Raw genomic sequence first — 25,522 nt, 5'->3', positions numbered from 1 at the left:
TCCAGGGAAAGGAAAGAGCTCCTGGATTAGGTATTGTAAGCATCTTTGAATAAAAAAGTTTTCAGTTTTATCCTGAATAATGTGAGAGAAGATTCTTGTTTTATATGCAAGGGAAGAGTGTTCCAGAATGAGGGCACTATGACTGAGAAGATGATCTTTCTGGTGGTGTCAGAGAAAATTTCTCGGCTGGAAGGGACATCAAGCAAATCTTGATAATTTGAGCTTAGTGTACAGGTTGAAGTGTAGGGGATTAAATATTTGTCTATAAAAGGCGGGAATATGGTGTTTGATTTTATAGGTGAGAAGTAGAATCTTGAATGTGATGTGGTGTGTGATTGGATGCCAGTGCGTATCACATAGAAGTGGAGTGATATGGTCAAATTTTTTTGCATGGTATATAAGTTTAAGGGCAGTGTTTTGTAAAATTTGTAATCTAAGTTTCTCTTTTTGATTTATATCCTGGTAGAGGGTATTACAGTAATCAATGTTGGAAATGATTAGCGAGTGGATAAGAATATTTAGAGAGGGAGGATCGAGTAGTGATGCAAGAGAACGAGTGAGTTTTAACTTGTAGAAGCATTTACTGACTATCAAGCTGATTTGCTGGTGAAAAGAAAGGTTTTGATCCAAAATGATTCTGAGTATTTTTACCTTAGTGTCTAAATGAACTGGGGTGGAGTCTATCTTGATAGGATCAGCTAAACGATCAGTATCTGAAGCTGGAAACAGTACGCATTTTGGTTTTGTTAATATTTAATGATAGCATATTCTGTTGAAGCCATGAACTAATTTTAACCAGTTTGGAGTTGATTTCTGAGATATCTGATTTATTGCTTGAATTGAGGGGGGTGAAGTAATTGTATATTGTCAGCGTAGGCGAAACAGGTGAATCCTATTGATTGAGCTAGTATAAGAAGGGGAGATAAAAAAATATTGAATAAGAGTGGAGACAGTATGGAGTCTTGAGGGATTCCATGTCACTGAGGCATATTAGATGAGGTGGAGTTGTTAAAACATACTTTGAATTTGCGATCATGAAAAGAGGAATACCAGTTTAGAACTGTACCTGTAATACCTGTAGATTGAAGTCTGTTTAAGAGAAGGTTGTGATCGACTGTGTCAAAAGCTGCTGTGAGATCTAAAGAGATTAGTAGAACAGATTTCTAATGATCAATGTACTAGTGAATAGCTGTGGTTAGTCTGATTAAAGAAAGTTCAGTGGAGTAATGTTGATGGAAGCCGATTTGATTTGGGTGGAAGGCATTTGTTTTTTTCGAGGAAGGTGGATGTCTGATTAAAGATAATTTTTTCTGCAATTTGGGATATGAATGGGAGATTAGCTAAAGGACGATAATTTGAGCATTGATCTTAGAAACATAGAAGATGACGGCAGAAAAGGGCTATAGCCCATCAAGTCTGCCCACCCTACTGACCCATCCTCTTAAGTCTATACTTAGCGAACGATATTCCAGTTCGACCCTCGTAAGGATCCCACATAGGTATCCCATTTATTCTTAAAGTCCAGCACGCTGCTGGCCTTGATCACCTGCGCTGGAAGCTCATTCCAACGGTCAACCACTCTGCCTTGATCACCTGCGCTGGAAGCTCATTCCAACGGTCAACCACTCTTTCTGTGAAGAAATACTTCCTGATGTCGCCATGAAATTTCCCGCCTCTGAGTTTGAGCGGATGCCCTCTAGTGGCAGAGGGTCCCCTGAGAAAGAAGATATCATCTTCCACCTCGATGCGTCCTGTGATGTATTTAAATGTCTCAATCATGTCTCCCCTCTCCCTACGTTCTTCTAGAGTGTAGAGCTGTAGTTTGTTTAGTCTCTCCTCGTACGAGAGACCTTTGAGCCCTGAGATCCTCCTGGTGGCCATCCGTTGAACCGACTCGATTCTAAGCACATCTTTACGGTAATGTGGCCTCCAGACTTGTACACAGTATTCCAGATGAGGTCTCACCATGGTTCTGGACAATGGCATTATGACTTCAGGCTTCTTGCTGACAAAGCTTCTGTTAGGTTTGCTGATTTAAGTTTAGGGAATACAGTTGCTAGTTTCCATTTACATGATTTTGGGATAGTACTGGTATCGATGATGATGCTGATCATAGTGTGGATGAAAGATCCGAATATCGAGAAATTTTTTTGATAGTAAGGGGGGGGGGGTGAATAATAGAATCTGATGGGTTAGTTGAAGTGTTCATTGTTTGTATAATCTGGTGAATATCTTCTGTGTTAGGGCTAGTAAAATCTGACAAAGTGCTGAATGATAGGTAAGTTTGGTCTTCTTGAGGAGAGGGTGGAGATGCGTTTCGAATTTGGATAAGGAAGTTGCGGACCTGGGTGAAAAAAAGTTTCCAAGATATTGGGATGATGGTTTGATTGAGTTGGAACTGGGCTGGATGGTTAGGGAGTAAACAATAGAGTAGAGTGCAGATATATTGTGTGCATTAGAGATATGTTTGGAATAGTAGGCTTTTTTTGCCTTTTGTATGGAGAGTTTGTATTCTGTGGCTTTCGTACAATAGAGCTTGTAATCTGAAGAATGTCGATGACATCTTCAGCGACATTCGAAGGATCATAGTTGTTTGCATAAAAGTGCTAGTTCCTGGGTGAACCATTGCTTTCTTTTTAATCTAGGTCCAACATGTTATTGTTTGATGGGAGCTAGAGTATCTGTGTAGAAGTATTCCAGAGAGTGCATTGATTCTCAAGTTCAAGTTTAGAAAAGTCATCAAGTTGAAGGACGAAGGAGTCTTTTATAGCTGAGGTGGTGATTTTGCTGAAGTCTCTGGTATTGTATGTGTAAGAGGGTTGCTCTAGGATGTTGTTTTGCTTTTGGAGATTTTGTGAAATCAAGGAATGGTCAGTAAAGGGTAGGGCATAGGAGAGTATATTGGTGAATGCTGAAATTGAAGAAGGGACGACAATCATGTCAATGGTATGGCCAACTTTATGAGTGGGATTAGGAAGATTGATGCCTGTTGGAAAAGTTAGGAATTCAGATGTACTGTATGAGAATTCTTAGATTGATCAAAGTAGATATTAAAGTCTCCTAGAATGACTGGATTGACATGTGAGATACAAAAATCCAGAATTGCTGTTTGAAGAATAGTCAGTGAGTCTTTGGTTATTGGGGGTAGGGCAGTAAAGAAATGCAGAGGACTGACGTCTTAAGGGTAAACATAAGAGTAGGAAGATGCAGGGAATTAATTGAATTTAGAGGAATGGAAGAAAGGTAAATGACTTCTAGGTCTCCGCCTTTATTTGCGCGAGAGTGCATGTGAAATGTATAACCGTTTGGGCAGGATTGAGAAAGGTAAACTTCTTCTCCTTTCGTTAGCTATATTTCAGTGAGGCATAGAATATGTAGGCTATGGTGTAGAATGAAGTCATGTAGAAGGTGATGTTTATTTCTGATTGAACAGATATTTAGAAGGCCTAGTTTTGGAGATAGTAGTGATGGGGGTGAGCTTGTACTTGGTGGTTTAGAGGCAACTAAAAGGATAGTTGTGAGACATTTGGGCCTAGGAGTGTGGGATTTGGAGGAACGAGTAAGTGGACAATGTCCTCAAAAAGAAGGTATGGGAAGGTCCATGAGGATAGAAAGAAAATGGGAGATTAAAGGTTGATGAATTAGAGGTAATGGTGAGGGTTGAGGGCTGACCCTGGGCAATGATAGAAGAGAAAGATAATAAGAGGAGATAGCATTAGCATTTTTAGCTCTGAATATTAGTTGGTTATTTGGCGCGCAAAGAGGGCGCACAAAGAAATGCATTAAGGAGCAGGAAATGCTCCTTAAGCGTGCTCCTTTGGCATGCGCGACAGAGGGCGGGGAATTTGAAGTTTGTCTAACTGGAGATGTTTTCGATGGGTGGGGTCATTGGCGCCACCTCTGTGCGGCGGCAATCTTCAGGGAAATCGCTTTGGAAGACAATAGGGGAGAAAGACAAGGCACAGGTAAAGGCTACAAGCACTGCTTTAGAGGTGGTAAGAAAAGTCAATGAGGACTACCGGATCTGGAGGCTGATGCAGGAATGTGTCTACCAGACAGTGATATCTGATGTTGGAAACCTTAAACAGCGCCTCATCTCTGGGCTGAGCTGAAGTAGAGCATCATTGAGAAGTCCATAGATCAGTAGTTGCCAAAGCTGAGGGTGTGCCTTTGTGCAAAGAGAGCACACTGCAAACATCTGCTTAATTGAAACATTACTTTTTGACTTTACATTTTTCTGCAAGATATGCCATAAAACTTTTTGATGTGTCTTCAGTTCACAATTCATTTTCACAAGGTAGTGTTGTGGCATGGTGGGAAATATTACAACATTTTACATCAACTTCATTCAGGACACGACGCACTAAATTTCATGAGAATCGGTAAAAGTTCTGTGGAAGATAACAAAAAACATGTTGTTGTGGGGGGATTTTTGGTTCATAGTGTACTGAGCTTTTTATATAGGATTGGCCAAAGGTACATATGTATGTGGTATTATGCATGAAAGACAAATCCATTTTATAAATATGCAAGTACAAATGAATGGTTTACCATTTGAAATATTTACATACAGTATATCCATGTCTCCAATTGATATAACTCTGTTACTGATAAAAACATAAACATTGCCAAACTGGGTCAGACCAAAGGTCAATCAAGTGCAATATCCTGATACTGACAGTGGCCAATCCAAGTCACAATCACCAGGTAGGATTACAAAACTAGATTAACTTCTTGTTACTGATACCCATGGATAATCAGTGGCTTTTCCAAATCTAGCTCCAGGAGCTTCTCTATATCCTTTGCTAAACCGATAGCTTTCATTACATCTTCTGGCATTTATATATATATATATATATATATATATATATATATATATATATATATATATATATATATATACACTAGTGTTTTAAGCCCTTTACATTAACGGGTGCTAGAATAGATGTGTAGACTTTTAGCACAATGGGTCGCTGAGGCATTTCTTTCTTTCTTACTTTATGTTTTTTATCTCTCTTCCTGACCCCCTTTCTTTCTGTCTCTGTCCCCCTGTGTCTCTGTCTCTTCCCTGGCCCCCTGTCTTACTGTCTCTCTCCCTGGCTGTCTGTCAGTCTTTCTTTGTTTCTGTATCTTCTCCCTTCACGAGTGTAGGGCAGTTGTAGGCGCGCATGCACACTCCTTCCGGCCACGGACATACGGAACACGCAGGTAGGAGTGTGCATGCTTACATTAATGGGTGCTAGAATATATGTCTGTCTGTCTCCCTCCCGCTGACTCTCTCTCTCTCCCTGGCCTCCTTTCTCTGTCTAGTCTTTCTGTCCCTCTCCCTGCCCCTATATCTTTCTTTCTTTCTTTCTGTCTCCCTCCCTCCCGCTGTCTGTCTGTCATTTTTCCCCATTTCCCTGTGCAGCAGCATTTCCATCCCACTTCCCTATGCAGCAGCAACAGCATTTCCCTCCTATCCCCCCCTTTCCTGTGCAGAAGCAGCAGCGTATTTTCCTTCCCCTCCAGGTCCCTGTGTAGCAGTAGCAGCATTTCCCCCCACCCCCCTTTCTCTTCTCTTACCGCGATCTGGCCTGCTCCGTTCAGCCCCTCCCCCTTCTTTTACTGCGTTGTCCTGCTCGATCTGACCTTCTCCTGACCCTCCCATCCGTCCCTCCCACCGCCGACAAACCTCCGGGCTCCAGCCGCGTAGGCAGCACTTTACACACGCTGCTTCGTGGCCTTCTACTGCCGATTTCCTCTCCCGCATCTGTCTCCAATGATGTCATCAGACACGCAGCAGAGGAAATCGGCAGTAGAAGGGCGCGAAGCAGCGTGTTTAAAGTGCTGCCTACGCTGCTGGAGCCGGGAGGTTTGTGGAGGGTCAACGGGCGGAGCAGGGCTGCTCTCCACCACTCAGTTACTGCCACTGGAATGCAAACAGGGCCGCGAGTGTGGGGCAGTTGTAGGTGCGCATGCGCACTTCTTCCGGCCACGGACATATGGAACAAGCAAGTAGAAGTGCGCATGCGCGGCTTAGGGTTTTATTCTAGAGAAGATATATCCATAGTTTAATTGTAGCTTGAGTTAAAAAAAAGGAAGACCTCCAATTAGTTTTAAAGTGAAGCTTAATGAAGTGCCCCCTAGTCTTATTAATATTTGAAAGGTTAATCATCTGTTCCCTTTTTCTGTTTCATCCCACTCATAATTTTATAAATTTGTCATATCTCCTCTCAGCTATCTCCTGTGCAAGCCCTGATGTTTAGCCTTTCTTTATAGGAAGTCATTCCATCCCTTTTATCAGTTTTGTTGCCCTTCTCTGAACCTTGTCTAGTTCTGCTATATCTTTTTTTGAGATTAGTTGACCAGAACTGCATAAAAGGTATGAACTGATAGATATCAGTTTTATTTACTATTCCTCTCTAATAAAGCCTAGCATTTTGATTTATTTTTTTACTGCTGCCAAGGATTTTATCTTATTGAAGGCAATGATTCTGCCCAGAGACGTGGCAGAGGGACTCACCGGCAGGAGAAAGCCACGAAGCAGCCTGTTTAGCATGCTGCGGCTGCCAAATCTGATGGAGGGAGGTTTGTTGCTCGGTCATCTCACTGGGAGGGTCGGCAGGGTTCGCATGGGAGGGCGATATAGGAGGGTTGGTGGGGCCCGAGCGATGATGCTGCCGCTGCCAAATCCAGACTGCGATCCCCTGTCCTGTTGTCCCCACTCACAGCTTCAGGATACCCTCTCTGAAAACGGGACATTTCGGCATCCCGAAGCTGTGAGTGGGGACAACAGGACAGGGGATCTGAAAAAGGGACTGTCCCGTTCAAAACGGGATATATGGTCACCTTAGTATTGCCCTTCTGTGTCCCCATCCCTTCTCCATCCAGCATTCCCCCTCTGCATCTATCCCTATTCTCCATGCACAGCATCTCTTCTCTGGGCATTATCTCTCTTATTCTTTTCTGCCCAGAGCCCAGGCCCCCCACCCTAAAGCTTATATGCCTTCCTTGCTCTCCCCATTAGCATCTCTCCCTCCCTGAGTCCACTGTACCTATCCACCAATTCACTCTCTCTGCCCCCTTCTCCCTTTTTTTTTTTTTTTTGCCTAGCAGCTTCCCAGACTCCAAAAGTGGCTTCCTCTCCTCCCAGCAGCATCTCTCCTTCTCCCTCCCTCCAGGTCCAGTAGCAGCTCACCCTTTATTTTCTTTTGTCCAGCAGCTTCCCAGCCTCCAACAATATCCAGCAGCTTCCCAGCCTCCCCTCACCTCTCCCTTTATTTCCCTTTGTCCAGCAGCTTCCCAGCATCCAACAGTGGCTTCCTCCCCTCAGCTCTCAGTACTTGCATGCAGCTCTGACGTTTTGTTTCCGAGCCTCCAACAGTGACTTCCTCCTTTCCCAGCAGCTCTCAGTACTTGCTTGATTCAGTTAGGCAGCCTTGGGTTCTTTGATGGGTCGTGTACATCTCTGAAGAAAGAGGAAGTTCCATCATCAGAGGTGGATTGCAACTCAGCAAAAGCTCCAAGGCTGTCTAAATGAATCACTGAGCTGATGCTACTGGCGCTGCTGCAGGCAAGTACTGAGAGCTGAGGGGAGGAAGCCACTGTCAGAGGCTGGGAAGCAAAACGTCAGAGCTCATCAGGCCCCGCTGATCTCGCTGGCCCTGCACGGACCGGCAGGAAATTTCTGCACACCAATCTCACCGGCCCTGCACGGACCGGCAGGAAATTTCTGTGCACTGATCTCGCCGGCCCTACAGGAAATTTCTGCAGACCGGCAGTTGAAGAACACCGATTTAGATGATTTTCTGCACTAAGTGACATTGAAAAGATGTCCAGGGCAAAAAAACAGGATGTTGTGGACTAGACCTGTTTCAATAATGACTACCATATTTTTCACTCCATAAGATGCCCCTAACCATAAGACACACCCACCTGTAGAGGAGGAAAACCCATGAAAAAAAATTCTGAACCAAATGTTGTGCCCTGTACTCTGTTCCCCTCTGGTGGTCTAGTGGTAGGCTGGGAAAGGGTACAGGGCACGTCTAGTGGTGGGCATGTCTAATGGTAGGCACGTGTAGCGGCAGCCAGCCAGCCAACCCCAAGGCAGCTAGCCAACCAGCCAACAACCTTCCAAGCCAGCCAGCCCCTAGCCATCTCCAAGCCAGCCAGCCCAAAGGCAATCAGCCAATTTAGCCCAAGCTATCCAACCAGCCCCCAGCCAATCCCAAGGCAAAGGCAGGCACCCCCTCCCCCGGTACCTTTTTTCCCTCCCAGTGGTCTAGCACACTTTCTGCGCTCCTGCCTTGATTCCCCTGTTTTCTTCTGGCAGTGGCAGCGGCACAGTGATGTACGAGGCAGGCACGTACTTTTTGTGTGCCTTCTTGTCCTGCGCTGCACTCCGAATGGCTGCCTGTCAGTTCTCGTCCCACAAGAACTGACATGTAGCCATTTGGAGGGCAGCAAGGGACCAAGCAGGCACGCAAAAAGCGCGCACCTGCCTCATGCACTGCTGTGGTTCTTTTTTTCTACTTTAAAGCACTGATTTGTAACTTTATTCCTCCATTCCTTATGTATCAATTAGTTTGTAAGTCTGTCGGTCCAACCCATTATTTTTAAATTTTAAATAGTATGTCTAAATGTATGTTTATTTTTATTCTATTGTAACTCGCTTAGTAAATGTGAATAAGCGATTTATCAAATCAAAATAAAACTTGAAACTTGAACCGAGGCAGGAGTGCAAAAAGCATGTTGGACCGCCAGGATGGGAAAAAAAAAGGTACGGGGTTTTTGGTATTTTTTTACATTCACTCCTTAAGATGCACCCTTATTTTCACCTCCTTTTTGGGGGTGGAAAAAGTGCATTTTATGGAGCGAAAAATACGGTAAGTGCCAAAAAGGTGCCCAAACTGACCAGATGACAACTGAAGGGATAAAGGCATGACCCTCCCCTTAATCCCCCAGTGGTTACTGACCCCCTCCCCTCCCATCCCCCTAAGAGGTTGAAATGACAGTGTATACTAGTGCCTCTCAAACCTTTTTAGCTCCGGCACATTAAATTGAGCAAATGATTATTGTGGCACATTATAAATGAAATTATAAAATTGAAAAACTAACAAAAAATGAAATTTGAGAGTTATTTAAATTTCTTTATGGTATGTATAAATAATTGTAACAATAATAAAACTAAAGTAAATAATTTGATGGACGAGTTTGTTTTTGTGTGCAAATTAACTCTAAACATGATTCAATAGTCGACAAGCAAACACACATCATCCACCATCTGTAGTTATTTTTTTTTATTTTTTTCAATTTAATTTCTGTCAGAGCTGAAAATCCATGTTCACAAAGATAAAGATCCAAACAGTAACAAAGCCTTGATTGCTTTGTTGCTCAAGTTAGGATAACTACTGCATAAAAATAAAATTACTAGGCGTTAGTTTTCAATGACCAATCACATAAAAACATAAGAATTGCCGCTGTTGGATCAGACCAATGGTCCATCCTGCCCAGCAGTCCGCTCACGTGGCGACCCCCAGGTCAATGACCAGTGCTCTAAATGAGTCCAGCCTCACCTGCATACGTCCCAGTTTGGCAGGAACTTGTCCAGCTTAGTTTTGAAACCCTTGAGGGTGTTATCCCCTACAACAGACTCCAGAAGAGCATTCCAGCTCTCCACCATTCTCTGGGTGAAGAAGAACTTCCTTACATTTGTATGGAATCTATCCCCTTTCAACTTTAGAGAGTGCCCTCTCATTCTCCCTACCTTGGAGAGTGTGAACAGTCTGTCTTTATCTACTAAGTCTGTTCCTTTCAGTATTTTGAATGTTTCGATCATGTCCCTAGGCCTAGTTTCTCCAATCTCTTACTGTATGGCAACTCCTCTAGCCCCTTAACCATTTTAGTCGCTCTTCTCTGAACCCTTTCGAGTAGTACCGTGTTCTTCTTCATGTATGGCGACCAGTGCTGGACGCAGTACTCCAGGTGAGTGCACACCATGGCCCAGTACAGTGGCATGATAACCCTCTCTGATCTGTTCGTGATCCCCCTTTATCATTCCTAGCATTCTGTTTGCCCTTTTTGCCGTCGCAGCGCATTGTGCAGAAGGCTTCATCGACTTGTCGATCAGAACTCCCAAGTCTCTTTCCTGGGAGGTCTCTCCAAGTACCGCCACGGACATCCTGTATTCGTGCATGAGATTTTTGTTACCGACATGCATCACTTTGCACTTATCCATGTTGAATCTCATTTGCCATGTCAATGCCAATTTCTCAAGCTTGATTATGTCACTTTGTAGATCTTTGCAATCCCCCCTGTGTCTTCACTACTCTGAAAATCTTCGTATTGTCCGCAAATTTAATCACCTCACTCGTCGTACCAATGTCGAGATCGTTTATAAAGATGTTGAAGAGCATGGGTCCAAGCACCGAGCCCTGCAGCACCCCACTGGTGACGCTCTTCCAGTCCAAATATTGTACATTTACCCCACTCTGTTTCCTATGCTCCCACCAGTTTTTAATCCATGTTTTTCATCCTCGATTTCATGGCTTTCAATTTTACAAAGTAGTCGTTCATGTGGAACCTTGTCGAACGCCTTCTGAAAAAGCACAGTTACTTACCGTAACAGGTGTTATCCAGGGACAGCAGGCAGCTATTCTCACACATGGGTGACGTCATCAGCGGAGCCCGGATGCGGAAGCTCGCAAGCAGACTTGCTTGAAGAAACTCAAAGTTTTGAGTCGATCGCACCGCGCATGCGCGCGTGCCTTCCCGCCCAGGGTAAGGCACATCTCCTCAGTTCAGATAGCTAACAGAGAAGCCAACTAGGGGAGGTGGGTGGGTTGTGAGAATAGCTGCCTGCTGTCCCTGGATAACACCTGTTATGGTAAGTAACTGTGCTTTATCCCAGGACAAGCAGGCAGGCTATTCTCACATATGGGTGACCTCCAAGCTAAAAGCAACAGAAACAAAAAGAGGGGAGTCCAACCTTGTCTGCAGTGAAAAAACCAACCAGGAAAAAACAAGCCAAAACTGCAGATGTGTACAACGATGTAGGCAAAATTTATTGTGACAACCAAACTATATATTAAAACCTTTTTACCAAACAGGGGACCCAACACGGTCTGTGTTTCGGACAACCTTCGTCAGGGGTCCATGGTAGAAAAAGGAAAAAACATATGTCACAACAAATGTATATAATAAAGCCAAACTGATGTTATGTAACGCCGAGAGCCACTGTGAATAGTAAAAATCGCTAGCTCTCAGCGTTACATAACATCAGTTTGGCTTTATTATATACATTTGTTGTGACATATGTTTTTTCCTTTTTCTACCATGGACCCCTGACGAAGGTTGTCCGAAACACGGACCGTGTTGGGTCCCTGTTTGGTAAAAAGGTTTTAATATATAGTTTGGTTGTCACAATAAATTTTGCCTACATCGTTGTACACATCTGCAGTTTTGGCTTGTTTTTTTTACCTCCAAGCTAACCAAAATGGGATGGTGGGAGTGTTGGCAATTTAGGAGAATAAATTTTGTAATACCGTTTGGCCAAACTGTCCATCCTGTCTGGAGAAAGTATCCAGACAATAGTGAGAAGTGAAAGTATGAACCGAGGACCAAGTAGCAGCTTTGCAAATTTCCTCAATGGGAGTAGATATGAGGAAAGCTATGGAAGCTGCCATTGCTCTGACTTTATGGGCTGTGACTCTACTGTGTAGGGGTAATCCAGCCTGGGCAAAGCAGAATGAGATACAAGCAGCCATCCAGTTGGAGATGGTACGCTTAGAGATAGGATGTCCCAACTTATTTGGATCAAAGGAGACAAAAAGTTGAGGAGCAGTTCTGTGTAATTTGGTGTGTTCCAAATAGAAGGCCAAAGCATGTTTACAGTGCAGAGTATGAATAGCTATTTCTCCAGGATGAGAATGAGGCTTTGGAAAGAACACTGGAAGAACAATGGATTGGTTGAGATGAAATTCCGATACCACTTTAGGGAGGAATTTAGGATGAGTGCGAAAGACCACTTTGGCATGATGAAACACCGTGAAAGGTAGATCAGCAACTAAAGCTTGCAGCTCACTGACTTGTCGAACAGAAGTGAGGGCAATGAGGAACACCACTTTCCAAGTGAGATACTTCAGATGAGCTTTGTCAATTGGTTCAAATGGAGGCTTCATCAGTTGAGCAAAGACTACATTGAGGTCCCAAACCACAAGAGGCGGTTTGAGAGGAGGTTTGACATTGAAAAGTCCTTTCATGAATCTGGAAATCACCGGATGAGCAGAGAGGGGTTTCCCCTCAATAGGCTGATAGAAAGCCGCAATTGCACTGAGATGGACTCGGATCGATGTAGACTTGAGGCCAGACGTGGATAAGTGCATAAGGTAATCCAAAACTGAAGATATGGAGGAATGTTGAGGCTCCTTATCATGAGAAAAACACCATGTAGAAAATCTAGTCCATTTATGGTGATAGCATTGTCTAGTTGTAGGTTTCCTAGAAGCCTCTAAAACGTCTCGTACAGATTGAGAAAACTGAAGAGGAGTCATGTTGAGAGGTACCAAGCTGTCAGGTGTAGAGACTGCAAATTGGGATGAAGCAGAGTCCCTGACTCTGTGTAAGCAGAGATGGAAAAACTGGTAGAAGGTATGGTTCCCTGCTGCTGAGTTGAAGTAGAAGGGAGTACCAAGGTTGTCTTGGCCACCGAGGAGCAATCAGAATCATGGTGGCATGATCGTTCTTTAACTTGACCAGAATCTTGAGAATGAGAGGGAATGCATAGAGGAAGAGATTTGTCCATTCCAGAAGAAAAGCATCTGCCTTGAGGCGATGAGGAGAGTATATCCTGGAGCAGAACTGAGGCAGTTTGTAGTTGTGGGGAGCTGCAAAGAGGTCTATCTGAGGCATTCCCCACTGTAAAAAAATGTGACAAAGAGGTGAGGAATGGAGTGTCCATTCGTGAGGTTGCAGAAGACTCCTCAAGTTGTCCGCCAAGCAATGTTTCGCCCCTTGAATGTAGACAGCTTTGAGGAAGGTGTTGTGATGGATTGCCCAGTCCCAACCTTCAGAGCTTCTTGACAAAGGGAGGCAGATCCCGTCCCTCCCTGTTTGTTGACATAATACATGGTCGTGAAAAAGATGTTGAAAAGCTTTGAGGATCGTTCCGAGTTACAATAGATTGATATGACACTGATGATCCGTACTGATCCAGTGGCCTTGTGTACGGAGACCATTGAGATGAGCGCCCCAAGGGTAGGTCGAAGAATCTGTCGTGAGAACCTTCTGATGGGGGGGGCGTTTTGAAAAGCAAGCCTCTGGAGAGATTGGAAGAGAGCATCCACCAATGGAGAAACTGCTTCAATGAAGGAGTGACTGTTAAGTGTCGAGAAAGCGGGTCACAAACCTGCGTCCATTGAGATGCCAGGGTCCACTGAGGAATTCTGAGGTGAAGTCTGGCAAAAAGGAGTCACGTGTACTGTGGAGACCATGTGACCCATAAGTACCATCATGTGTCTCGCTGAGATGGAAGAGCGGGAAGACACTGTATGATAGAGTTGAAGAAGAGCTTCCAGACGTTGTTTTGGAAGGAACGCTCTGAGTTGGATAGTATCCAAAACAGCTCCGATGAATTGTAGATTCTGCGAGGGCTGAAGTTGGGATTTGGGAAAGTTGATTTTGAAACCCAAACTTTGTAGGAACCAGGTAGTCTGTTGGGTCGCTACAATAACCCCCTGAGATGTTGAATCTTTGATGAGCCAGTCATCGAGGTAGGGAAATACCTGAAGACCATGGTTCCTCAGAGCTTCTGCTACCACTACCAGGCACTTGGTGAACACTCTGGGAGATGAGGCAGCACTCTGTATTGATAATGCAGATTCCCCACCCAAAATCGGAGATATTGATGGGAGGCCGGATGAATGGGAATATGAGTGTAGGCCTCCTTGAGATCCAGAGAGCATAACCAGTTGTTCTGCTCAAGGAGGGGATAAAGGAATGCCAGGGACAACATTCAAAATTATTTGTTGAGAGCCCTGAGATCCAGAATGGATCGCAGACCGCCCGTCTTCTTCGGAACAAGGAAATAATGGAGTAAAAATTCCTGTTCTGCTGTTCCAGAGGAACTGGTTCGATGGCATGGAGTTGAAGCAGAGCTTGAAATTCCTGAAGAAGAAGGGCGGTCTGGGAAGGATACTCTCTTGGAGGAAGCTCTGGTGGAACCTGAGTGAAATGAAGAGAGTATCCTTCTCTGATGATGGTCAGTACCCAGAGGTCGGATGTAATGGTCATCCATTGGTGGTAAAAATGATGGAGGCGACCTCCTATAGGGGGAAGAGAAGTGAGAGACAGAACGATGGAGGTTATGCTCTGTTTGACAGTCTAAAAGGCTGTGAAGCCTTAGGTGCAGCAGAAGGTTGAGATTTTTGTTGCATCTGAGGCTGCTGTTTCTTAGGAGGAAGGCGATTGTAAGGAGCCGCCCTTGGAGCAAAACACCTCTGATAGATAGGAGGACGACATGTAGTTGTGGCAGGAGCTGGCTTTGGCTTAGGTCTGACAATGGAAGCAAAGGATTTTTCATGGTCAGACAATTTCTTGGTGGCTGCCTCGATAGATTCATCAAAGAGGAATATTAGCCAAGCGGTCCTGAAGATTAGGGTCCATGTCAATGGTACGAAGCCAGGCAAGGCGATGCATGGCTACAGAGCAAGCAGCTGCCTGGGCAGACAATTCGAAGGCATCATAAGATGACTGAAGTAGATGTAGTCTGAGTTGTGATAAGGAAGCAATGACTTCTTGAAATTCAAAGTGTTTTTGAGTTGTCACACCCTTTGCGATGTACAGTTGAGGTAGATGCATGACTTCAAGGTACTCCTTAGAGTATTTGGAACTAGCATCTAATTGAAGATCCAAGTCAAAAGCCATCTGACGAAGAAAAGATGAGAAAGATAGCTGATCTACCAATGCTTTGCCTCGAGCAGGACTCGAGGAAGTCAAAGCAGCCTAGGTCAAAGATGAAGCTTCGGCATGAAAAAAGGCATCAAAAGAATATGGGGACTTGGACGAAGCAATCGAAACCGCTGCATCCTCGAGGTTTGGAAGTGGAGACCTCGATCGAGGAGTCAGCGGTCTAGTTGACGTAGGAATAGATCGAGGCTTAGTGGAAGAGGGACGTTCTTTAGAAGAAGAACTATTCCTGGAAGTATGCCTCGATGAAGGCCTCGATTGTTGGTGAGAACGATGCTTGAAAGCAGATCTCGAAGATCGAGGAGACTTCGCCTCAGAGACAGAAGTAAACGATGCTACCAAAGAATGGATAGGACTGGAGGAACCTCGATGCACTCCCAAAGACTGCTCCCTGTATAGTGTGTGAGGATTCCTGCAGAGGCACTTGCAAAGATTCTTCTCCTTGCTTCACGTGCTTAGATACCAGACCAGACACTCGCAGAGACTCTGCTCCCTGCAAAGAGTTTGCAAGCTCATACTGAGACAAAGGAAGCGACTCGACCTTACGGGAGTCTGCAGAATGCCCAGGCTGGATGAGAGGAAGAAGCTTCGGTCCCATATTAGTAAGGAACTGAATGAATTGCTTCTCCAGCATGGTCTGGAAAGAAGCCGGCATGGATGGATCCGCATCTGAAACCGGACCACCTGCTTTGGCTGGAGGTTCCACTGAGGCAGTGTAAATGTGCTTTGACTTGGAAGTCTTAGGCACTTTGAGCACCACCGCTGGAACTTTCTGCTGAGCTATCTGACCTGAGGTAACAGGGGAAGATACAGCATATGTCGTTGAAGAGAGAGCCACTGCAAACGACTAAGGTCTGATGAGGCTCGAGGTGGAAGCAGAAGCAGGAGGAGTCTCGGTCGAAAGTGAGGCCGAGGTCGCCTTCGAAGTCGAGGGATTGGAGGAAAATCCATCCCGAAAAGCTTCTCCACCAAAAGACGATGACGTTTAAGGGCTCGAGGTTGAAGAGTAGCACAGCGCTCGCACAACTTCGGTTGATGATCCGGCCCAAGGCACTTGAGGCACCAACGTTGTGGGTCCTGAAGGGAAATTGCACGCTGGTACTGGCTACACTTCTTGAAGCCTGTTACAGGCCGGGACATAGAAGGAAAAACAGCCGCCACAAAATCGAAGCCCTGGGGCAGCGGCCAAGCAGCCTGCCCTGGCAGTCGGACGGAAGATTGAAAATTTTTTTTTTAAAGTAGAAATAAAAGAAATAAAGTAAGAACAACGATTCGTGAAGAAAAAAAACTACAAACCACGGTTCAGAGAAGGCATGAAGTAATGAAGTTAAATGCAGAGAGTCAAAGACGGACTTCTCGGCTCCGCGGAAAACTGAGAACTGAGGAGACGCACCCTACGCTGGGCGGGAAGGCATTCGCGCATGCGCGGTGTGGTCGACTCGAAACTTCGAGTTTCTTCCAGCAAGTCTGCTTGCGAGCTTCCGCATCCGGGCTCCGCTGATGACGTCACCCATATGTGAGAATAGCCTGTCTGCTTGTCCTGGGATAATCCAGATATACGTCGACTGGGTCGTCCTTGACTATCCACCTGTTTACTCCCTCGAAGAAGTACAGCAAGTTCGTCAGGCAAGATCTGCCTTTGCTGAAACCATGCTGGCTGGTCCTCATTAAACCATGTCCGTCAAGGTGATCAATGATGCGGTCCTTTATCAGCGCTTCTAGCATCTTTCCCGGTACTGAGGTCATACACACCGGTCTGTAGTTTCCCGGATCTCCCCTTGAACCTTTTTTGAAGATCGGCGAAACATTTGCCACCTTCCAGTCGTCCGGACTCTTTCCTGATCTGATTGACAAATTGGCTATCAGTTGAAACAGTTTAGCTATAGTCTCTTTCAGTTCCTTGATGACCCTCGGATGAATGCCATCCGGTCCCGGGGATTTATCGCTCTTAAGCCTATCAATCTGCCTGCATACCTCTTCTAGACTGACCGTCAACCCTGTCTGGGTGGTTGTATCCTTACTCATGCAGGCGCTCATAACATTGACAGACTCTTGTGTACACGACATTTATTCTAGTGTAGACTTATGAAAGGAATTTTTAAAAATAAAGTAAAATTCTGGAATCTCTTTGGGGCACCCAGTCTATGACAACTGCAGCTATAATGGCCATTCCTCTTAGAATAGAAATCAGACCCCTGGATTAGCCCAATGGTCAGTGTAGTAGAATGTAGAAAAGGGGACCTAGGCCCATATCCCACTCTAACTAGTACACTTGTGGTGGAAAATGTGAGCACCTGCCGCCCCATAAACCACAAAATACCAACATATATGTTACACCTGCAGGCATAAGGGCCATTGTGTTGTATGTTTGAGTACAGTACATTTTGTTTTACTATTCCTGGTGGGCTCACCATACAATATAAGGGGGTTATGATGTGATGTGTGCCTGGAACTTTTAATGTGAAGTTCATGGCAGTGCCCCCCCTACCTAGGCTGCCCCAGTGCTCTGCTGAGATGTCTGTGTGGCCAGTTTAGTAAGATTGTTGGCCCCCAGACATCCTAATGGCCTGTTTTTGTGTATTTTACCTTGGATGTTTTGTGTTTGAAGATAGATCTTAAAGAAAGATGCAATGTGTACAAAAACATTTAAAATAGGGCAATTTTCAAACCACAAAGACAGACATTTTTCTGGCTCAAAAATGATTATGTTTGGCACTGGATTTTTGGATAGTTTTTGCAAAATGTCCAAAATTGGATTTCGGTATCATATAAAAAATGCCCCTCTGTATCAACTAGCTCATATTTATCTACATATTTTTAAAGCATGTAAAATAATTTGATTGATGGATTTTGGATTTTAATGATTCACCTTTTCCAAATCCAGGTTCAAGGTGTGTTATTTCCCTGTCCAAATGGATTTACAATCAAACAGGATAATTCTATAACTTGGCACTTCAGTGTAGGAACTGCAGTGGTATGCACTGAGTGCTAATTCTATATAAGCATCTGAGTGTACCTAAGCCATTATAGAATACCAACACGAAACTGCTTTGGCATTTTGATATTTAGGCATGACCATTTACGTCAGGTCAATGGCTGCCATAAGTTGATGTGCCTATGTGCACCAAGTAATCTACATAATTTATAGTATTTTATAATTTGCATGTCACTTGGTGACGTGCTGTGGTGTTTAAGTTCAGGTGCCAGTTTACAGAGTTGCTCTTCATGTGACCCTGAGGCAATGGAGAGTAAAGTGATTTTCCCAATGTTGATGCTAAGCTACGTCTATCCATATACTCAGTGATATTGTTTTTCAGAATGAACTCTACCATTTTGCCCAGTACTAGCATCAGTCTCACTAGTTTAAAATTTTCTGGATCTCCTTTGTAACTTTTTTTTTTTTTTTTTACAAACTGGTGTTACATTGGCCATTCTCCAAACATCACGAACCACAGGTGATTTTAATAATAGCTTACAAGTTGTTACTAATAGGTATGCAATTTAATTTCCGAGTTCTTTCAGAACCTTAGGGTGTATGTCATCTGGTCCAGGTGATTTGCTAGTCTCTTTGTCAATTTGCTCAATTACATCTTCCGGATTCACCTCAATTTGCACCAGTTCCTCTGAATCACCACCATCAAAGACTATTTCTGATATCGGTATTACATCAAAGGTGGTTCTATTATTTTGTTATTATTCCCATTACAAAATTACTTTGCTAATATCATTATCTTTACATATCATAGTATTACCCTATTAGTGTCCCTCTGAATATCTCTGCTATAGCCTCTCTAGATAAATATCATACTATGGAACTTGTTCAATAAAGATTTAATCATAAAAAGTAAGGTCTGATAAAAAGAATATTGAAAAGTTTTAAAAATAAATTTCCACCCCAGAGAACAGCAAAATTTTGGCGCTGTAGGTTGCTATATAGTCAAAAATTCTCTCCTTAAAATGGGGCAAGATTAATGCAGATCAGGGGCCGGATCAAAATTTATACTGAGCATAGCAATATTTTGCTGTTTTCTGTATGCCATTTTGAATCACATCAAATGTAGGGAGAATTGGACCAAACGGCATTCATAGGGGGCATCCTTGAAGCAGCCATTGGGTGAAACATGTTGAGTAAAAATAGTCCACAGCCAGCACAGTAGAACAGAGCACAAAGATAAGCATATTTAAAATTTGAAACTTATGATAATGCTTAAAATAAAACGTATAAATAAAGCATATAAAATTGGGTCAATGAAGAGTGCTAAATAACGATTCAAACTTTGAAATTGTTGCCTATGCTGTGCACATATTTCTGTTGATTAAAAGTGATCAAGAAAAAGAAAGCACATCTGATGACCTAAAACAGAAGATTTAATTGGTTATATTGAAGATATATAAGGTATTACTTCACATTTATTGTTGATGTATCTGATGAGTGAGCAAAATATTATTAATAGTTTCTAGCGTGGGGAGCTGCGCTGAATGGCCTGCGCTGCTCCTGATGCTCATAGAGTTCCTATGAGCGTCAGGAGCATCACAGGCCATTCAGTGTGGCTTTCTGTGCTAAAAACTGCTAGCGCAGTTTAATAGAAGAGGGGGTTAGTAAAATAACCCCTAAGATTATAAACCCTCCAGTGACAGGGAAATACGTAGTGCACTAGAGTGTAACATGGGTTGAAATAAAAATGTTAAACTTATTTTATAAAGGAAACATAGGTGCCTATGTGCCTTTACGAAATAGTCAACCAGAACCAACTCCTGTAGCACACAAATGCCAATTCACACCTGTTCCAAAGGTGGTGCAAACATTTGTATGTATGTATTCTATGCCTATAGACATGTGTTTTATAAAATATATACATTTATACCTCAACTAAACTAAACTAAACTAAACCTTAGGTTTGTATACCGCACCATCTCCGCAAGCGCAGAGCTCGGCACGGTTTACAGAGGTTGAGAGGAAAGCAAATACAAAGAAGGGATATAGGAGAGGGACTGAGAAGATAGAGAGGGAACAGGGTACTAGAGAACGGGAGGTGATTAGTTTTTGAAAAGAGCCAAGTTTTCAAGTGTTTGCGGAAGGATTGGAAGGAGCTAGAATTTCTGAGTGGGGATGAGAGATTGTTCCAGAGTTCTGTGGTTCTAAAGGGGAGGGATGTTCCAAGTTTTCCTGCGCGGGATATGTCTTTTATAGATGGGAAAGATAGTTTCAGTTTTTGGGAGGATCTAGTGGAGAGTGGGTTTGAGGAATTCCAAAAGAGTGGGATAACGGGAGGAAGGACGCCGTGTAGAATTTTGAAGGCTATGCAGGCACATTTATAGAGGACTCTGTCTGCTCTACCCAAATATGTCCCTAGGAATGGGTCATGCAAAACTAAGTGCAGACTTTCAATGAGCATACTTTTTACAAGTATATGTGGAGAGCCATTTTCAATATGACGCCTACATCCGAGTTCAGATGTTTTTGGAAGTGTGGCCAAAAATTGGGTAGAAAAAATGTCTGTTTTCGAAACAGCAAAACATCTCTTTTTTTCCCCCAAAATGACCATTTCTAAATGTTTGTGCCCTTAGTGCCTTTATCTTGTTTGATTATTTTTGAAAAAGTCCAAATTAAAAACACATAGAGCAAGCCATTGGGATGTAGGAGAAGCCAACATTTTTAGTAGACTGGCCACACAGACATCCTAGCAGAGCAGTGCATCATAGGAGGCACTGCAGTAAACACATAAAAGGTCCCAAGTATTCATCTCACCATAACCCCTTTATGGTATATGGCGAGCCCTCCAAAACCCACCCAAAACCTACAGGACCCAACTGTACACCACACTAATAGTCCTCATGCCTGCAGGTGTCATCTATATATAGGCACAGTAGGTTTTGGGTGGGTTATGGTAGGCTCACTTTCCACCACTAGTAGTTAGAGATGTAGCCCTGGGGCCCCTTCTCTGGCATCCACTGCACTGACCACCAAGCTACTACAGAGACCTGTTTGCTGCTCCTCTGGAACTGGCCATATCATCTGCATCTATCATACAGGCAGGTATGTACTGTTATTTACATCTTTGGGGTGGGGTTCAGTGACCACTGGAGGAGTGTGAGGAGTTCATATTTATATCCCTCCAGTGGTCATCTGGTCTGTTTGGGCACCTTTTTGCACTTACTAGTTATTAAAACAGAGCTAGCCCCAAACATTCAAACTATGTCTTGGGCATATTCTTAAATGTTCTGCCATAATCAAACATCATTGAAGTCATAAGCCCACCCTAGTCCCTCTACAGTGGTCTCAAACTTGTGGCCCAGGAGTCACATGCGGCCCGCCAGGTACTATTTTGAGATCCTCGGTATGTTTATCATAATAACAAAAGTAAAATAAAAAAGTTTCTTGATCATGTCTCTTTAGCTATAAATTATAATATTATTATTAAGACTTGGAAAGATTTATAAACTACAAAGTTTTACCTCATGCAAAATTGTCATTAACTATTTTTTCTGCGGCTCTCCAAGTACCTACAAAATGTGGCCCTGCAAAGGGTTTGAGTTTGAGACCACTGCTCTAACACACCTCCTTGAGATTTAAACGAACTGCAGATGAACAGAATAGAAACCCCATCTAGAAAATAGGCTTTGAACATACCAAAATTGGAAGGATTTGGGGGACAAAAACATCTGCCTGCCCATTTATGCCACTTTTTGGACATTTTTCTCTTTGAAAATGAGTCCCATAGTCACACATTTTATGAAAGCTCTTTTACATGTGTAAAAAAAAAAAAGAATTTACATGTGCAAAAATCTATACTAAAGTTTTGCTGGCGTTTTCAATAGGCTTGGAAGCATAGCTTCATTGAAAGTCTGCATAAAATTACACAGATAAATTATCGATAAACTGCTCTCTGTTGCTGTTAGTTTTATGCTGTTACTTCAATCTGCTGCTCTCTGTTAAAAACTTTATCCAGTCCATACTTTTGACCAAGCAGCAGCAATTTGATCTTTCCTTCTGTTTAATCAGTAATTCACAAAGGCTGTTTTGTTCAAAGTAAAAATGGAAGTCCTATTTCTTCTTTGTAATTTTCTGAGTCAAAAAGACAAAGTGTGCCACTTACCTTGGCTGATCAGAAGCAGAATGCTAGTGAAGCAATAAAGGAAAAAATCCATTCTATTCCTTCTTTAGAATGTTTGCCTGAAGATTGTGAAATCTTCCTTGTTGAACGTTTGACAAATGACTCCCAGAAAGTTTAACTTCAAGGCTGATTTTTTTCTTACTTTTCAATATATCCAATACTACAGCAAAAATCAAAGGAGAATAAACAGTTGTAACAAACAGAAGAGGAAATGTTAACTGCTGGAGCTCATCTACTGTGAGAAGCAACAGGTGAATTGATACTAAGAAAAGCTCCACCCTTGGAAAGCTTCAAACCAGGGAAGTTGTTTAACCTGTACTTCTGTCCCTACCTCCTTCATGCAGGCACACACCCTTTCCTTGCTGTACTAAAGAACTTTTCCTTCCTCTAGATCAGTGGTTCTTAACCTTGTTGGAGGTACTGAACCCCACCAGTTTCATATGCATATTCACCGAACCCTTCTTTATTGGAAAAATAAAATATGATTTTTACAAATTCAAAACATAGGTATATAGTGAGGGAAAAAATAATATCAATTTTGAAAACAAAAAAGTTCTCCTATATTTCGAATAATAATAACATAATGAAATTTACTGCAAATCAGTGTGACTTCTGCTGTTGCCTCTCAGAGACCAATTCAGAAATGCGCGGCTTTACCTTGGCAAGTGCCACTCTCATGTCATTTTCGCAACAAAGTCTGTTCCTTTTCTTCATTTTTATGTCCAGCATCCTCGGAAAGGATTGCTCGCAAATATATGTTGTAACAAACGGTATGAAAATTTCCAGAGCTTTCTTAGCAATAACAGGGTACGTTACCAATTGTTGACACCAAAACGTTGAGAGCGTTGTTGTTCTGAAGAGTTGCTGTTGAACCTGGCTCTGCTGAATTTCAATGATTTCATAGAGGTATTCATCATTGACATCTGTTGTCTCAACACTAAAGTGAACGGCTGTCTCACCCATGCTGGATACGACTCTCTTGTAGGGAAGTATCTGTCGAGAGACTTTGCAAGCTCATCTAAGTGCGTGGCAATAGTTTGCTTCAGTTCCGCGGGTACAGAAATGTCTCCGATTCCAGATACATCTTCGATCTTACTTACACAGTTGTCTAGCAGGGGAAAGTTTGCGAAGTTATCGTTTTCTGTTCGTTGTTTCCATAATGGTAGCTTTTTTTGAAAAGCTTTCAGGTTTTCTTCCGCTTCGATGATGTTGACTCCACCACCCTGCATTTGCTTATTAAGATGATTGAGAGCTGCAAAGATATCAGCCATGTACGCTAAAATGAGAATGAACTCAGAACTTTTGAAGCAATCTGCATGACAATGTTGCTGCTCTTGCAAAAACAGAGCTAATTCCACCCGCATGGCAAAAACATGATTCAGCACCTGTCCCCGGGATAACCACCGAACGTTAGAATGGTACAGAAGTACCTCGAATTCAGATCCCATTTCTTTACACAGCTCCTTGAAGATGCAGTGCTTCAGAGCATTATTTCGCACATAGTTCACGCATTCCACAACAATTTTTTAAAACTTCTGCCAGTTTTGGAGGCAAGGTTTTTGTTGCCAACGCATGTCTGTGCAGAATGCAATGCGTAACAATGATGTGTGGTGCATCGGCATTCACTAGCGCACCAAAACAGGACTTTCTTCCGAGCATGGCTGGAGCTCCGTCCGAACAAACTGCAGAAACCATATCCCACGAAAGATTGTTGTCTTTGAAGAAGTCATCCACAAGTTTCTTCACATCAGTTGCCTTAGTTGTTGTTGTAAGAGGCTTACAAAATAAAAAAAAATCTTCCTTTATCACGTCGTCTTTCACATAGCGCACGAATACTGCAAGCTGGCTTAGATTGGAAACGTCTGTGGTCTTGTCGAGTTGAAGGCTGAATTTTGCCGGGCTTGAAATCAGATCTGCAACTACTTGAGCCAAGATGTCTTTGCTCATGTCCTCTATTCTGTTGCCGATGATGTCATTTGAAAGAGGAATTTCAGATAACTGAACTTCAGCCGCTTTTCCCAGCATGATATTCGCCATCTTCAACACAGCTGGTTTTATGAGTGTTTCACCAATGGTGTGTGGTTTGCCCTGCTTTGCGATCAGGTAAGCAACTTCGTACGATGCTGTGAGGATCGGTTTGTTGATGGGTACAAAGCCGAGAACAGGCAGAGTAGCCTTTTCATCGAATCTTGCTCTCTTCACCTTGAATTCAGCGAGCGTTGTGTTCTTGTATTTTCCATCTCCATGCAGCTTAAGGAAGTGTTCCCTTAGTTTTGCTGGAGCTAGACTAGAATTACTCAACTTGGCATTGCAAATCATGCAATTAGGACGCTGACTCCCATCACGTTCCGTTATACATATGAATCCATATTGTACATATTCGTCTGACTACTTTCGTATTTTGCTCAACATAGTTAGTAAAGGATTAAAATATTAAGATAGGTATCACACAACGTACCATCACAACAGTTACAATTAGACTACTGTGCGCATCAAATCTCCTGCAGCACAGATAGGCCAAGCGATGTTGCGTGATCACCTGCAGCCAATTATGGACAAGCGGGGCGTATCATCACGAATCATAAGCGCTTCGGTCTCGTTCAATCATCTATCAGTTAAATCACAAATTTTGATCAGGAATTGATTGATGTATATAAGGCGTTAGTTACAGATTGATAGATCAAGAAACCGAGTACACGATCAGTCTTGATCAAAATCACTGAATAACTGATAGATGATTGAACGTGACCGAAGCGCTATATGAGTCGGAGGTGTGTTTTGACCTCCGCCGAACCCGCGAGACTGACTCACCGAACCCCTGGGGTTCGGTCGAACCCAGGTTAAAAACCATTGCTCTAGATAAAACTAAGGCCTTCCACATACCCTATACACAAAACAAGAGTCTGGAAAAAAAAAAAACCATTAACACAAAACCAGAGAAAAGGAGTAGGGTTGAACAAAGGACTTAAAAAAAAAAAAAAAAAAAAAGAAGAAATGGGAGAATCCACAAAGTCTAAATTATTATATACTCTAATTCTTCAGTGACAACAGACCCGACATAGCACTGCATTTCGGTGTAGGCACATCTGCCTCAGGGGTCAACACACTACAAAAACATTGAGACAAAAATAAATGACTAAAATTGAAGATATATATTCAGTAAAAATGTTCCAAATAGGAAATCATCTTAAATATATATATATATGTGTCAAATATAAAACAGAACTATGACATCAAAAATAAAATTTATGAAACTATCTGCGAATAAATCATATTACCAGATAAAAATATATATGAAGTGTGCATCCACAAAAGAATACAATAATGAAGCTATTAAAATGTGTGAAATACAAAGATAAATAAGGATAAAACAATCCATATACAAGCCAGATACCAACCTGATTCTAAAGCAGATGAATGTAATATCATGGATTTATATTAAATCAAATGAGCTCTTAGCT

At 42.8% G+C, this 25,522-nt stretch overlaps 1 protein-coding gene across 1 annotated transcript in view; it reads right to left on the bottom strand.

The window, feature by feature from the left end:
- PRSS8 (serine protease 8) overlaps positions 1–22,336 on the bottom strand; it is a 158,663-nt gene extending 136,327 nt beyond the window's left edge. Inside the window, exon 1 of the mRNA XM_033944009.1 lies at positions 22,044–22,336. Coding sequence (XP_033799900.1) covers positions 22,044–22,095 — 52 coding nt within the window. The 5' untranslated portion in view covers positions 22,096–22,336. The remainder of the gene's footprint in view (positions 1–22,043) is intronic.
- Between the last annotated feature and the right edge of the window lie 3,186 nt (positions 22,337–25,522).

The sequence above is a fragment of the Geotrypetes seraphini genome, chromosome 5 (assembly GCF_902459505.1).
Source record: "Geotrypetes seraphini chromosome 5, aGeoSer1.1, whole genome shotgun sequence".
Classification (NCBI taxonomy): domain Eukaryota; kingdom Metazoa; phylum Chordata; class Amphibia; order Gymnophiona; family Dermophiidae; genus Geotrypetes; species Geotrypetes seraphini.
The sequence above is the reverse complement of the archived record's forward strand: the minus strand, read 5'-3'. Positions and strand labels throughout refer to the sequence as shown.